At 31.2% G+C, this 16923-nt stretch overlaps 2 protein-coding genes across 8 annotated transcripts; one reads left to right on the forward strand and one right to left on the reverse strand.

Annotated features, from left to right (window-relative positions):
• On the reverse strand, positions 3590-7128 carry LOC109345288 (uncharacterized protein At4g15545-like). 7 transcript variants are annotated; one of them, XM_019584192.1, is made up of 9 exons: positions 6790-7128; positions 6630-6698; positions 5860-5916; positions 5496-5562; positions 5184-5288; positions 4777-5025; positions 4570-4612; positions 3884-3962; positions 3590-3798 (listed from the first exon to the last, which is right to left on the reverse strand). In XM_019584192.1, the coding sequence occupies exons 1-9, from the start codon at positions 7054-7056 to the stop codon at positions 3706-3708; spliced, it is 1029 nt and encodes a 342-aa protein (XP_019439737.1). In that variant the 5' UTR covers positions 7057-7128; the 3' UTR covers positions 3590-3705. The 7 variants fall into 7 exon arrangements, with proteins under 7 accessions (XP_019439737.1, XP_019439742.1, XP_019439739.1 ...); XM_019584197.1 differs by having other exon boundaries at positions 4777-5031; positions 5235-5279; positions 6790-7126; XM_019584194.1 differs by having other exon boundaries at positions 5184-5279; positions 6790-7126.
• On the forward strand, positions 11572-12897 carry LOC109345291. Its single transcript, XM_019584202.1, has one exon. The coding sequence runs from the start codon at positions 11793-11795 to the stop codon at positions 12345-12347; it is 555 nt and encodes a 184-aa protein (XP_019439747.1). The 5' UTR covers positions 11572-11792; the 3' UTR covers positions 12348-12897.

Genomic DNA, 16923 nt, shown 5'->3' on the forward strand with positions numbered 1-16923 from the left:
TTGATCAAAGAGAATTGAAGAATTGGAAGAGAGGGATAGGACCTACTTTGCTAATTCTAACCATGGGGATCTAGTGTTAAATATTTATGGAACGGCAAGCACACCTTATTATTTAAGTAAAATATGTTAAAGTATCGGGATATCGTCATCATGGAGCAGAGTAAATTTACACTAATTCCCATGTGAATGAATTGAGTATATATTTACAGTATTGTGTTTATAAAATTTTATATTTAATTGTAAAAAACCATAAATGGAACAAAAAGAAGTAAAATAAATTGGGATCAAAATGTATCGTTCTTTCCCAGTGGATATCATAGATTCAATTCCAAGTGAATTGTGAAGTTACTGATTCAGATGCACATATCATTCAAATCAATCCCTTGAGTGTAAAATCCTTAGATGATTGCCCAAATATTAATTCATTGGATATTTGACCAATTAACTAGCATTACGTTCCATGTAAAAGTAATTAATGCATCATTCTCCATTCCTAGAGCAATGACGTATGAAGGAAGATGATATAGGTTCGGTGTCAAGTTTAACTTCCCAATTAAACTTGAACCCAAGAACAAGAAATTAGTAGCAAATTAAATTCACGCATTAAGAACGGGATGAACTTCCCAAAATCAAATAACAATTACAATGAAATCGAATCCAGGAGTACAAAGGTTAGAAGATTACATTTTGAATCCCACAGCAAGATCTAATGCCTCATTTTCGCTATTACAACACTCGAATCATGAAATTATACAAAGAATAATGTGAAGCAGAATCGTTTCCACGATTTCTATCCTAATCTCCTTGTGTTTCTCTCTATTTTCGTGCCAAAATTCCTTCAGAAGTCTTTCGATAATTAATGAGGTTATCCATTTTGTGACTAAGGATAAGGATGGGTGTTTCTTGTTCAAAGTTGATTTCGAGAAAGCTTATGATTATGTTGATTGGAACTTCCTTGACTATATGCTTATGCGGTTTGGATTCTCGGGAAAATGGAGGAAGTGGATTTATGCTTGTCTTTCCCCAACCTTTATGTCTGTCTTGGTTAATGGCTCACTTCTCAGTCTCTAGAGGTATTAGGCAAGAGGATCCAATGGCTCCATTCCTTTTCCTTATGGTAGCGGAAGGCTTTGTTGGATTGGTCAGGAAGGCTAGATCTCTTGGTGTTTTTTAGGGGTACAAAATAGGAGGCAGTGGTATAGAAGTTTGTGATCTTCAGTTTGCCAATGATACTGTTATTGTTTGTAAGACTTCAGAAAAATCTTTGGTGCATGAAGACTATCCTTAGATGTTTTGAGTTAGCTTCAGGCTTGAAGGTTAACTCCAACAAGAGCTCTCTTTTTGGTATAAAGGTGTTGGATTCGGTTCTTTTAGTAACAACAAATTTCTTGTGTTGTAAGGTTGGCTCCTTCCCTTTTCTTTACTTGGGCATTCCTATTGGGACAAATTCGAGGAGACTATCCATTTGACAGTGTATGATTGATGTGGTGTCTAAGAGGCTTGCTTCTTGGAAATGTAAACATATTTCTTTTGGTGGGAGAGTAATTCTTCTAAATTCAGTCTTATAAAACATTCCTACCTATATGTTTTCTCTATATAAAGCTCCAAAGAAGGTTTTAGCTAAAATTGTTAGTTTGCAGCGAAGTTTTCTTTGAGGTAATAAGAAAGGTGGTAAAGATGTTGCTTGGGATGTTTTTTGCAAGCCCAAGGAGCTAGGAGGTCTCGGTGTTAGGAACCTTGGTCTGTTTAATCAAGCTTTATTGGGGAAATGGAGATGGTGTAGATTGTATGACGATGAGGCTTTTTGGGTGAAGGTAATTACTTCAAAGTATGGTCCTAATTGGTCTTCGAATGGTAAAAACAATGCTTCGAGATGGTGGAAGGATTTAGGTAAAGTCGGCTATCCTATAGGCGATAGAGGTGGTTGGTTCGTCGATAATATTTTGGAGGGAAATTGGTAATGGTTTGCAAACTCTTTTTTGGCAAGATGTTTGGGTGGGTAATCAGAGCCTTAAAGAGGTTTTTCCTAGATTATTTAATCTATCTAGAAACAAGCTTGCTCGGATGGAAGATTATGGCTATTGGAAGGATGATGTGTGGTATTGGGAAATTCCTTGGAGAAGACCATTGTTTGATATAGAGGAGTCTATTGCTAGCAGCTTGTATGTCTTGATTCAGAACCATTCATGCAAATGGGAGATATTGGATAGATGGAGATGGGGGCTAGATGCCTCTGGGGTCTATATGGTTAAATCTACTTACTTGGCTCAAGTGAATCAACATCAATCTTCATTAGGTAAAGTTTTAAAAAATTATTGGATTAATTATGTGCCTTCAGATATTTGTTGTTGTGTCTGGAAACTCCTTAGAAGAATGCTTCCGACAAAGGATGAGTTATTTAAGAGGAATATTATAGTGAGGTCGAATGATTTGATATGCACTTTATGCAAAAATCATGCTGGATCATTTTATCACTTATTCATATCTTGCGAGTTTGTTTCAAGTGTGTGGAAAGGTTTTTACTCTTGGTTACAAACTTCAATTACTTTCCCTTCAACAATTCTTGAGTTCTTCAATCTTCGTGGTTCTCTTGAAAGGGGTAGAGGCGCACAAGTTTGGAGAATGTTGTGGTTTGTGGTTGTTTGCTCAGTATGGGTTATGAGAAATGAAGCGATTTTCTTAGACAAGAAGCGTAGTTATATTCACTTTTTTCATTTAATCCAAACAAGATCTTGGATTTGGTTCACCTCTTTTGTAAATAAAAATTCTTTAATTTTTGCAGATTAGTGTATGGATCCAAAACTATGTATTTCTTTAGCTACTAAAAAGATCACCGGTTGATCTTTCTTTGTATTGGGTGGACACCTCTTATGTTCAGTTTAATATGTTATTTCTTTATAAAAAAATTAAAAAAAAACTCAAAATAATAAAGTCGTATTGATATTAATACTATTAGATGAATATCTGGATATGTTTTATAAGATGATAATCATATATCCTAAAGTTTAATAGCTTGAAACTAAAATGATGCTTAAAAATATTTGAGGGTGGGTGTGGATTACTTGTGTAAATAGTTCATTTTCTATGTTTAGATATATCAATTGAGGATCGGTTATGACTTATGATAATGTGTTTTGGATGGATATGAATACAATTATTACTTTATGTATAAAATTACAAAAAAGAATTATTGTTAATAATAACTATTATTAATGTTAATGACATTATTTAAGCAAACTATTTTGAATAAAGTATATACTTATACCACAAGATAACTCATGTCCTCTAACGAGTAAAAATATGACATATGTATTATTTTAAAAACAACCAATAAAACATTGTATGTAAATATATGTATATGGAGATAACCAATAAACATTTGCAACACATTAGGAATTTAATTCTAATTAAAATTTAGTAAGAAATGGTAACATCAAAAATCATAGATACAAGGTTGCACATTAAATAATTGACAATTATGAAGATAGCTTAGCCTTGGATGAACCTAAACAGTTGCATAACCCTACAAGGAAACCAATAATCACCCTTTTGTGTTATCAAGAAAAGTCATTCCACAATTCAAATCTATAGAATTGGAGGTTCAAATAATTGTTTATCATCAAATGATTAATATGTAATTTACAGTGATAAAAAGTTAAGGAAATATCAGTTGTAACAAACTCAGAATAAAACTTATAAACAGTGTTAATGCACATTACGAGTAATCAATCCCTCAAATATAGCATAGAGGTCCTTATTTTCTGACCCAAAAATCTCATCAACTTTCTGCAGTGTCTCCTGCAATTTGATACATACAAGAAGAGGATAATTAACAAAAAAATAGATATAGACCATGACAAGAAAGGAATGAAACAGGAGTTACCGCTTTGGTTTGTTTATGGGAATTCAGTTCCTTAACATTCGCCAAAAGTGCACCAAACTGTTCATTAGACAAACGGCTCCTAGTAATAACAAACAGAAGAGAAAATGGAGGAACCAGAGTTAAGTAAGCATAGAACTTAGCATTTGTGCTACCAGATTGAAGTGCTGTTAGAATTACTTCAAATGGTAGGAATAAGAAAGAATATTAAAAGATAAATGATACAATTGACTTAACTTGATAAAAGTTAGACAAATTCATTGTAGTATGGCTAATGTCTATCCCAAACCTTGTTCACTTGAATATACTTCATAAACATTGTGGTAATTTGCAAATTGTTTGGTAGTTTAAGACCAAAGAATCTAAAGAGGCCCTTCTGAATTATGGAAACAGCAACATTCATGTGGACCACATGCTATATATACATGATCAACGTAAATCTACTGGCCTCACTGGATCCTCAGATAGCCCAAAAGGTCAAATGTTCAATTCATGGGAGCAACATTTGTTGGAAGGGGCAGTCATGCACCTCGAAAGGGATTAGTTCCTTACCCATAGGGTGAGGAAATACCCTTAGTTATACCAAAATAAAACATAAATCTATTGAGGTTGGCCTAATTCAGAAGAACTTCAAGCTTTTAGAAAACTTGGTTCCATAGTTTTCAAGGACCAAATACAAGCACCCTCACCTGACTTGGCGAAAGAACTCCTTTCCGTCCACACGCGTTCTTCCTGAGAATTTTAAAAAGAAAAACTTGTGAGTACATGAATCAAACATTGTTTCCCTCTTATGCATGAAAGTCATCCACTAGTGTCACCAAATAAAACATTTCTTGAAACAAATCTCTAGCAGAAATGCTACAAAATCACTGATTTGAAAGAACTAAGTAATTCACCAGTTTGTGTCAATGTGTCTGTGCTAGACACTGAACCACTAGATGAAAACACTGAAGACCTATCATCATAAATTCCTCTTGAACTTGAAAAGGAGACTGAATGCCGCCTTATTGGAGACACCGGTTTAGATGATCTTGTTGGGGATACTGATGCAGACAGACTAGGAGGGGAACCAGGGGGAGTGACGCGAGGCGTGCTAGTTTGTGATGCTAAGAGGAAATTATACGGTACTCGAGGTCTAGCAGCTACAGAATTGGAAATAGAAAATAAATGCAAGAAAGGTCAGCATACACAAGCAAATTTGTAGTTCACTTTTCAGAAATATCATACCAAAGAGGCAAAATCTGTTTTGCTAATACAGAATGAAATATGTGTATGCAATTTCCTCATAGATGATAATACATACCATCAGACTCTTGATCCTCAGAAACAGAATTTCCTGTTTCAGAAATATAGGCTTGCATTGAAGAAGATCTAGAAGGTGGTAATGAAGCATCATTATCTGCATTCAAAAGTAACTAAATTGGTTTACTTATAGCTAATTCACAGTAAAATTCAAATACCATTTTCTGGATTCCGGGTCAATAATCATCACAAGAACAAAACTTTGAAAGTGAATTGCATAAAAATATACAATTTACATAAAGGGCACCTAGAAAAACCATAAATACAGACAAACATTAAAGACAAATGTGGAACACACACAAGTTGAAAGTACCTTCAGGGTGAAATGTGGAACTAGTGATACTTGTTTGACTCTGCAATTTAGCAGCAACAGCTCCTCCCTATGTCAAACCTCAGTTTGTACAAGCCAAATGTTAATACTATCATACACAATTCAGACATGATAATATATATTTATTTAATACCAGACTAATAATTAAGCTTAGAATGTACCTCATAATAATAACATACATTACCAAGTGAAAGTTAAATATTCTTTGTGCTGGGACACATGTGTGTGACAGTGTAAAAATCTTCAAGGTGACCATACACTAAAATGAATTTAAAATAGCAGTCAAAATAATATTAGTATAGTAGTAACTATTTCAAAACAAAAAGGAGCAGTAAGAATAACGTACGGAATTTTCTTCTTCCTCTTGAAAGGATTGCATAAGAGTCCTTTTGAAAACCTGCAACTGCATGAATTTACATTGAGACCCCATTAGTTCAACAATGACCCACATTACAAAGAGTAAGATTCTCTCCATTACTGGAGAGGCAAGTACCACATAATAACACACAAAAAGGAACATGTAATAACACTTTTATCCATTTGTTTACCATAAAATCATATTTTTGCCATTGAGAATATGTGTAAAAACAATCACTTGCCTCTCCATTAATAGAAATGATCATTGCTCCATTACAAATAGTAGTTATATACAATGGTGTTTAAATTGAGTTGCTGAATCAAATTAACAATTGTTAAGCGTTAAGTCTCACTGCATGGTATAATAAAATACTAATAATTATGAGAAAAGAAGGGTTATGCATTGACATTTACGTTGCTAAGTTATATCTCATTAACTACTATCTTTCGACATTTTTTATCCATCCTATTGACCATTTCAAAGTACATTAAATGAATTTGTTAACAAAGTACCAACAAATATCATATTGTCCTACATCAAGTCTAGTATATTGTCTCATACATGTAGTAATGGAAAAAAAATAACAACAATAATGAATATTTAATTTTTTTAATTAACATATCACATTTTTATTGGTAATGAGACAAGATCTAGAACAACACATCTATATTTTCAAAATAAAAGATAAAAATTTAAGTCTTAAAAAATGGGTTATAATAAAAGATCAATAATTTAATAGAAAGAGCAATAATTTGCACCTTTGATACATCTCTAGTGAGCTTTCTGACGGTGTTAGACAGCGAAGCATTCTCCGTAACCAACCTCTCCTACAATCTCACACAAACTTCAACATAAAATAAAAACAACCACAACGTGGTTCAACCAAACTGAACCGGGTTCAGTGAAAACGGTTCGAACCTTTTCTTCTTCGGCTTTAGCAAACCTTTCCTCAGCTTCGGAGATAGCAGCGTAGAGAGAGTCTACCTCAGACTGAAGCTCTGCCACGGTGGCGTCCTTGTTTGCAAGCTCGGCACTTAGAATTGACGATTCTGATTGAAGCGCATTGACACGTGTCGCAAGCGCAACGGACATGATTTTTCGTGCCAGGTCGAGTTGTTCGAAAGGATCAGAAGGTAGAACTTGAACCAGTTCCTCAGGAAGAGTTGGTTCATTCATAACCATCATTGTGTTTATTTCTTCTTTTCTTTTTTTGTTGTTATAGTAATGTAATGTGTAGCATAATTTAATTATTTTAGTTTTTTTGGTTCACATTATTATTGTTTTGTTATGGATTTTCAGTGGTGAGAGTTATTATGATAGAGTTTGTTGTTATGTGCATGAATTGGAGAGGAAGGTAGAAAGAAGGATAAGGAAGTGTTGCCAAAACATGTGGCTTCATAAGATGTGAGAATGGATAAGACTTGAAGGAGAGACAAAAAGAGAATGGTGGTTGTTATCTCTGCGACCTTTAAGGGTTCTAAAGTGAATAATGGATTAATGCTAGGTTTAGAAGGGCTAACTATCTTATGGTAAGGAATTAAATAAATTAAAATTTTAATATTATGCGGACAGGTCCTATTAGACATTTCAAAACTTTTAGAGAAGCTTTACATTGAATTTTTAATGGTTCACAAGAACCCTTAATTTAGGATCTTGACATTATGATATTTACATGTGATTAAGTGTTAAGGAATTACCTGGTTCCATTGTTATTCTTTGTTGGTGCTTTCTTTGATATTGCACTTTCTGGTTACCTTTTGTTTTCACCTCTCATCTTTCCCTTATGAGTTTCTTGATGATTAGAAACTCAGTTTCCTTCCTTCCACGCTATAACAATGCACTGAATTTTATTTTATGCAAAACCAAGATCTTTCTCTTATTCTTGTTTTTTGTTTCTATTCCTAAGAATAGGAAATGAATATCTTATGTTAAGAATGGAATTGCCACACACTATCCACTTAAATGTATCAGTTGGAGAAGTTAACATATAGGAAACTTCCCATGAAGTGAGAGGGGAGGAAGTTGACAAAACCCCACTAATTTGATCATTTAATTGCCAATCATCATCACATTAGGCACTTTCATCCAGATTAGTAACTTTCAAGCACATGGACCACATTGATTATTAAATTAATCTAATAGGTCCGCCACAATCCGCAACCCGCTTAGGGTGGTTTGAGCTACAATTTGATATGCATAAATTATATTTGGACTTTTTAGTCCGGCCCAATTTAGTCTGAACTCGTCCGGGTAGCCCGTTTTAACTAATAAGGTAAGGTATCGTTAGATCTTAGGATGATCAAAAGGTTAAAGTTCGATTTCTGAGAGCGATACTTGTAGGGAATGATACTTATTGGTAGGACATTCATACTCATCGAAAGAGATTAATTCATTAATTACTCATTATTTTGAGAGATGATTCACTTACTCCACATCTTAGTCATCAATTCTAGATAAATCTAATGATTTGAATAATGTGAATCTCCTCCCTACTACTAGGGACGGCAAAAAAACTTGACCCAAAGGTACCCGTGGAAATACCCACAATAAGTACATGTAATATTAACTTATAGGTGAGAATGAGTTTTATAATACTATTAAATTTTATATATATTATAATTTTTATTATTATTTTAAGATTATATATTATATACTTTATTATTATTTCATAATAAATTACGCATATTTTGCTATGAAATTTATTATATAAATATCATATTTTTCATATAATAATTATTTTTATATATTGATTATTACAAAGTATATAAATATATAATTAAAATTAAAAATTCGTTGGGTACCCACTACCTACATAAGTATCCACAAATATTATAGGTTTGAGAACAAGAAAGTACTATCAACACCTATTTTTGCTCATTTTCATCTCTACCCATTATTTTTGTTCATGCTAATAATGTTAGGGGTATTGTAGGCATGTAGTAAAATTTGTGACTTTTTGTATGGGAAGGCATACCTTTAGATTTTTTCAACATGGAATGGAGGAGATTCATTGCATATTTACTGGTCCATTAATCAATGTTTATGATTCCTCAACTTTTCTCTATGGCCATAACTTTTGGGGGAGCATTTGGCACCACAAAACTGATTGATGTACAAGTAGATTTTGTTTGAGCATTCTACTTTTTTATAACTTATAGAGATTATAGGAAAATATATCATATTTCTTCATGTTATCTTTGGTTTGAAGATAATGTAGTATATCATTAATGACTGGCCAGATTCATCCATAATGTTAATGTAGGAACATTTTCTAAAGATTGCAAATGCTTTTCTTGAAGCTAAAACCTTTGCATTAATGAATATTTCATATATTGTTGAACACTTTTCAATTATTAAGCTAATTTCAATATGAATTGTCCTTTAGGGAAAATATAATAATCATAGATTTTCATTTAATACATTCTGACAATTCTTTTTTATCCTTTAACTTTTGAAATTGATTTAAATTTTAACTATGTTAGTTTTTCCCCCTTCTTTCTTGGTTGCTCAAATAATCGTCATAATCTAGAAGTTGTAATCAACATCTAAAATATTTTATCAGAGTTAAGGTTTGAATCTCTCTTCTCCTTCGGTAAGTATCCTAGCTATTCATGAAAAATGAGAAATAAGATTCAAAAGTTAAAGGAAGAAAATGAATTTTTAATTGAATCATTATACTTCAAATTGAAACTTTAAACAACTATCAGAAAACAACATAGTATAATTAAACTAAAATAATAATAAAATAAAAAGGTTACCCATACATTAATTAAATTAATGGTATCTTGTTGCTAGATAACACCTTAAGGACACGAACCAAACACATAACATAAATTTGACCTACTATATAATAAATTCAAGTATGGAAAGCTTGTAGCTTCAATGATTCTTCAACCAAACCATGATTAATCTTTTTTTCATTTACATCTAAATTGATTCAGTGTTCTTTCTCTGATAAGATGTTTCCACTACTCCTTCCACGAATATTAGTTTGATTCTATGTGCTCTAAAATTAAGTATATTATGAATCATGAGACAATAGAGAAATATATTATATTCTTTGCACCTAACTATTACAATAATGATATTCTAAAAAATGCTTACTTAACCTCACACCTTACCGAAAGTAAATTATATTTGTTCCCACTGTTTCCTTCTCTCTATGGTTCCATTATTTTTATGGTAAGAAATTATTGAAACAACCATGTGGGGGACAGAGAATTAGGTATGTTCATTAAAATTAATGTTTATGAACAATATTAAATACTAACATATTATTGTGTGTAACTAGTAAAGTAACATTCATGATTGATTAGATTATAGTAAGGTATATATTTGTATTGATTGGTAGCTCATATGAATGAAGATTTTTTTGCAAGAACACCAAGACACAAATGTGTCCTTCTGCATTAAATATAACTAACCATTATATGTTTCATATATGTATACGTACGTATATCAACTACATACATACATATAAATAATTTTAAAGTAATATATATTGAGTATATAACCTTTAATACACATACATATATATTTTAAATATATACTAACGTATTTGTTTGCCAACTTGCATTCCTAGTATTTAAGATTCAATGAATTTGTTCACAACTATGGATAAAGTAGTAGTGATTCAATTGAAAACTTAAACGTAATAGTAGAGAATTAATTTTTAGAGAAACATAACTTAACATCCTTGTAGTCATTTTAATCTTGGTACGTAACAACTTCCACAATAAAAAGCAGAAAGATAAAGAAATGAAAAGCATGTGATACCATTTATTATGAAGTTACTATTCATCTCAATTCAAAAGTTGGTAAATTGGCATCATATACTTATAGATTAAGTAATATGAGTAATGTCAAGTTTGTTATAATATGAATGTAACTTAACATTCCTATTGATAAAATTAGAAATTAGAAATTTTGGAAAATAGAAACGTTCAATTCTCTATCATATATATATATATATATATATATTAAAATTTACATAAATCAAATTAAAAGTCTTATTTTTCTTTATATACATACATATGTATAAATCATTAACAAGACGATGATCTAGTAGTGTAAGACTTTACTGGATCCCCAGTATCGAGAGTTCGATTTTTGAGAGCGACACTTATTAGGAGAGGCAATCATAAATCCTGAAAATGATTAGTTCATTATCTTATAAGATAAAGAGATACTTACTAATACCAAAAAAAAATATAATTAAGTTAAGTTTATTATTCATATTAACTCCTATTGGAAATTCAATTAAAGTTAATCTTTCACCACTAGATCTTCAAATAAGCTCCACTTATTTCCACTCGATTTGAAGTGCATTATTATTATTATTGGTCAACATCACCTGGCCCACCGAAATTAATAACTTCCTCCAAACCGGGTCATTGAGAATGACAACTAACCCTTCCCTGACGACTCCGTTACCTTACCTCAGCTTCGGTTCCCAACCGAACCAAATAAAGCCACATAAGTACCATTCTCCGAACCCAACACTAACGTCAACCGTTTACCCAACTACCTCAAAAAAAGAAAAAACCCTGTTTGGTCAGCAAACTCCACCTGTCCCTCATTTTCTCTCTCCTCCCTTTTCAAACAAACAAAATGCAAAGCAAAAAAAACAAAAACACTTTCTCTCTCCTTTCTCTTCTATATATCTCTCTCTTCTCTCTTCTATTTTGTTCAACAAATTTAATTACTTTATTTCATTTCTACTATCCCTCTTCTCTAACTTGTGTTTTTTGAAGAGGGAGGAGAAGAAAACAATATATAAGAAGAGGAAGAAAGAGAGAGAAAAAAAATGAAGAAAGTGCTATAACAAACAAATTTTCGTTTTTTAGATCTAAAAACTCATACCCATTTCTCAAGTTTTGATTTTTACCCCTTCTTACCTCTTATTCTTAACTTTCATCATCATGGGTACGGAGATTTTGCGGCCACAGGATTGTTTCATTGAACGTATCAGAACACCACCGCCATCCGCGGCGGCGTTTTCACGGCGGAGGAGTTACGTGAACAACCATAATCATAATTATAATTATAATTACAGCTACAATCATTACCACGTGTCCAGTTCCGTCAAGGCTTTACGGAAACCGGTGGTTCGACCCGACCCGAAGAAACGGATTGAGAAGAAACCGAGCTATGATGATTCAAAAATGGCGAGGAGAAGTGGGATTACGATGGAGAAGGTAACGATTCTCCGAAGGGTTATATCTCTTGATTCGAAGATAGAGAGCGAGGCTTTGAAGAAACAAGGTGGTGTTTATGGACAGAGGTTGAATTCGAAGCAGAATCGGGTCGTGAACGGAATACCCGGTTGCGATGTTTACGCCGGCTCCGCTTTCTCCATGTCGCCGTCGCCCAGCGCGCTTCCTCTGCCGTCATTTCATAAGAAAAGTTTATCGTCGCCGGCGGTTATTGATGACTCCGCCACACGGGATCTCAGGCGCCTGCTCCGGCTAGAATGAGAAAAACGGGTCATGATTCCGGGTTTCGGTTCGGGTTGGATTTGACCCGATTATTATTCAACTGTACTCTACACCTCTTTTATCTTTTTTCATTTTTTCCTCTTCTAACTTATTCTAGAATCTTCTTCTCCTTCTTTTGTCTTTGTCTTATGCCCCGACCCGGTTTTGGAGTTCTGACCCGACCGTGAATTTTTTAACGGAGGGGTGGATCTGAAATTGGGGGAAAGTTGGAGGGCGAAAATGTTAAGAAAAGAAGTTTGGAGTAGTATATTATGTTAAGGCTGTAATATCAATCATAATGGTTGTTAATTTTTAAGTTTAGGTTGTAATCTCAGCTTAGGATGGAAAAATAAATAAAAAATAAGAGGAAAAAAATGAAAAAAGGGGGGGAAGTGGGGTTGATTTGTAAAATCCGGAAAGTTAATGTGTGTGTTGGTTTATGTGGGTTGGAAATTGGGTTTCTACTGTTGTGAATTTTGGAATGCCTTGTACCCTTTTTGTGATGTAATGTAAAATGATTAAATAGGGAAATTTGGGCTAATTTTGTTAATTTTTATGTGACTATACTTTTTTTTTCTTTAGGTTGAGTTTGGGTGGGTAAAGTTAGAGAAGAGAGAAAAGAGGGAGAGAAAAGTAGAAGAGAGATGCGGAGTTTCTCCTCTTTGGTTGAGAGGGAAGAAAGAAGGAAAAGAAAAAAAAAACATGTGGGCCCACAAAAATTTCTTTCCAAAATCATATCAATTAAAAATGTTAATTAAAATTATAATAAAATTTATAATTTAAAATTATAATATTTATTTTTAATTAATAATAAAACAATATTTTCTTGTCTTTTTTATTTATTCTAGAGACATTTTTGTAATTTGAACAAATACAAGAGAAAGAGAAGAAAATATTTATTTCTATTCATTTTATCTTATTCTTCTCTTATACTAAATATCACAAAAATCTATTATATTTCTATTCTCTCACCTATTTCTCTCTTCTCATTTTTTCTTGTCAACCAAACAAAGCCTTAGAATTCTTGTTTGGATTTTGGAGGGAGGACAATAAAGGGAAAAGAAAGATATGATTCTAAGCCTTCATTTTCCTTTTTTTTTACTCCAAAACAACTCACTAGTAGACCCTTAATATTTTGTTTCACTATAAAATGAATGAAGTGTAAAAAGTAGGGGAAGAAAATATTTAATTTTCCAAATGCAAATTGTTGTTGAAATAATGAAATATTGCCTTAGTGACTCTTGATCATGGGTCTATTTTTTCCATACTCACTTCAATGTTTGATGGAAGATTAGATGAAGAATCCAAGCTCCTTGACTCATTATTAAGATATTGAATAATGCATTATTTAAGGAATATAAATTGAACAATTCAACGTGTATACTTTTCGAAATTATTAAACAATCACTTTTCACTACAAATTCAACGTGTATTTTATTATGAACATTTCTCATTTCCAACTAGAAAAAGTGATGAAACCTCTTAATGATCGTCTAAGGAACAAGTACATCAAATGTGAAAAAATGATTAAATTAAGGAAATGAAATCTTCATGACGTGTATAAAAAAATCGAACTATAAATTCATTCCAAATTAGACCGATTATATTTTGTAAGTAGTTTAATTTCTTACAGTAAATCAGGTCTCATTTTAAGAAGGATATGTTCAAATAAATTATTCTTGTAATTAATTATATGTAAGTTTTATAATTTTTAATATCTTCTACTGATGTTTTCTAATTTGTTTAAACAAATTACATATATGCATAAATCTCACTATTATAAAAGGTGGTTGACCCAGATTTAAAAAAGAAATGGTCAAATCATCCTCAAGTAGATTCGATGTCTGAGAGCAATACTTGTTAAGAGAGACAATCATAAACTGTAAAAAAGATTAGTTTTTTATCCAAAAAAAATGATGAATACTTTTACTAGTACAAAAAAAAGTATATATATTTGCAATAAATGACCAAACACTCAATATGAACTTCTACAATCTTCGATTAGAAAAATGGGAAAAGAGAATATAAAGAGAGAAAAATATATGTATACATTACTTTTAAATTAATTCCCATAAGAGGAAATAAAATGGAGAAATATATATCATAGCATTTTGTTTGGCTGGGCATAGGTTAGTAATGGATCGCACAATTCGAAAAACTTCGAAAAATGACTTAGTACTTATTTCGGTGAATATAATTCACGAATCAAATGAACTAAAAATTTAATTTGTTAAATAAACCAGTTAAATTTCAACCAACTATATCTCTACTTTTTAGGTTTATTAATGGTATATATTTAAATTAACAATTTCATAAAAAAAAATTAAAAGAATTATATAATAATAATTCAAGATAACAAGTCAAACTGAATAATTCATAAAGCTTAATCGAATTCACTTCGAATAGAAAAATAATTAGAATTATACTTCAGTAAGAACATAATAACTCTTATTGAACCAAATCAAGCTATGTTCCTAGCTTAACTTGGTTCAACTTATTTCAATCCCGACTTGGGTAGAAAATGAGATTAGGTAGTCCATGACCACTACATCATTCATGTTTCCAACAAATAGAAATCTAACACATGATTAATTAAAGTAATTCATCAATCATTTTATCTCATTACTTGTTAGCTACATTCTATTATGTGTCAAGTTATTATTGGTCAAACCTATAAATGATAGGATGGACCAACTCATAATTTAGTGTAGAAAAGTGAAAGAGATCGATAAAATAATTTTAATGCATAAAAACAAACATCCTCTTAGCCTTAACATGTTAGTTAGAATCTTTTAAGGTGAAGGTTTTTTAGGATTATACCTTTTTCATTTCTTTTCCATACCATCCTCTTCAGAAATCGAAGAGGAATTTTTGTTTGAAATTAGTTACCTATAAGTTATGTTTGGTTCTATAAAAAATGAAAAGGAAGAAAAGGAGTGGAAAGAAAATGAGTGGAAAATATTATTTTCCATTATTTGGTTCCAACATAAAATAGGAGGGAAAGAAAAAATATATATGGCCCCACCGAAAAATGTTTTTCCCCTACTTTGAAAAGAAAATGGGTAAAGGAAAGAAAACTATAGAAAATTATAAATTTGTCCTTACACCATGAATGAATTGAAAGAACTATATCTTAGGTGAAAATAGATACAATGTAGAGAACTTCTTTGTTTATATCCATTTATATGTGAAATTAGTTTACTTAATTTTAATTTCATTACTTATGAACTTACAAATAAATAGTAATTATACATGCTCAATAAAAATATAGGGAAAAAAATCATAATTTCTTAAAATTACATATAAAATGACAAATAAAAAATAAATTATAAATAAAAAATGCTAATGTGTGAAAGTGAGATGATTAGAAATCTAACAATAGTTATCAAATATGAGTTATGAATTCTTTAGATACATTAGTGGGAAGAAATATAAGATATTAATGATTTTCATTGAATTTATAAACAAAATTGATTATATTAAACTTTATAATTTACATGTTAGTTAAAAAAATATTAACTAATATTATCACACAAAAATATTTATGTAATTTGAAATAACAAAATTTAGTTTTTAAATATTAGAGATGCTATATAATTTTTTTTATATAAAAGTAATGAGGACATTTATGTCATTGTATACACATTATATATTTTATTTCCTCTTACTTTTCAACCATACCAAACAACATAATTATCATCCCATTTTCTACTCTTTTTCTTTCCTCCCACTTTCTTTCCTTTCACTTTCTCTCCTAAACCAAACATAGAGTAACAAAGCTTCTATCATAAAATCTGACAGTAAGAACAATATTTTGACATATATTTAAACTATGTTTAGGAGAGTGAAACAAATAATGTGATATTTAGTTCGCAACATATCCCTCCATAGAAGTAAAGGTGGAGACATGTTAGACTACTTATTAGGGGCCTATTACTTGACTGATAATAAACTAGCTCACGTTAGACTTTTTTCATAACATGTCAGACTCGGGCTTTTAAAAAAGCTTATTTAGCTTTACAAGTTAGACTTTATGTCATCTAAAGAGCTTATTAAGTCTATCAGACTCACCTATTTAATTATAATAATATTCATACTATATTATTTTAATATAAGAATTATTATTATTGTATATGTTATTTTAATATAAAAATATATGCAAAAATATAATTTTATTGTTAGAGTTAGATGAGCTTAGTTAAAAAGTATGTCTATTAGTCTATTTAAATATGTATATGATGATCTATTTTAAGATCTTATAGTATAACAAATTTTTAAATAGGCTAATAGGTCAGATTTTTAAACAAGCAAGGTACATGCTTTCAAAAAAAGTTAAACAAGTAAACATGTCAAAATCACACCTCTATATGCTATAAAACCTCAATTTGTTCAAGGCAAAGACCAACTTGACATATTTCTGCCTTTGCATAGAAGCCTGTTGAATCAAATGAATTGCTATATTTGGCCTATTATTGAAGAATATCTTTTGACTCATGAAAATCGAAGAGAAATTGGAAAATAGAAACATCATCAATTTATGGTTTGACTTATGAGAGTTAGAAACCTCTCTAGTATT

The sequence above is a fragment of the Lupinus angustifolius genome, chromosome LG04 (assembly GCF_001865875.1).
Source record: "Lupinus angustifolius cultivar Tanjil chromosome LG04, LupAngTanjil_v1.0, whole genome shotgun sequence".
Classification (NCBI taxonomy): domain Eukaryota; kingdom Viridiplantae; phylum Streptophyta; class Magnoliopsida; order Fabales; family Fabaceae; genus Lupinus; species Lupinus angustifolius.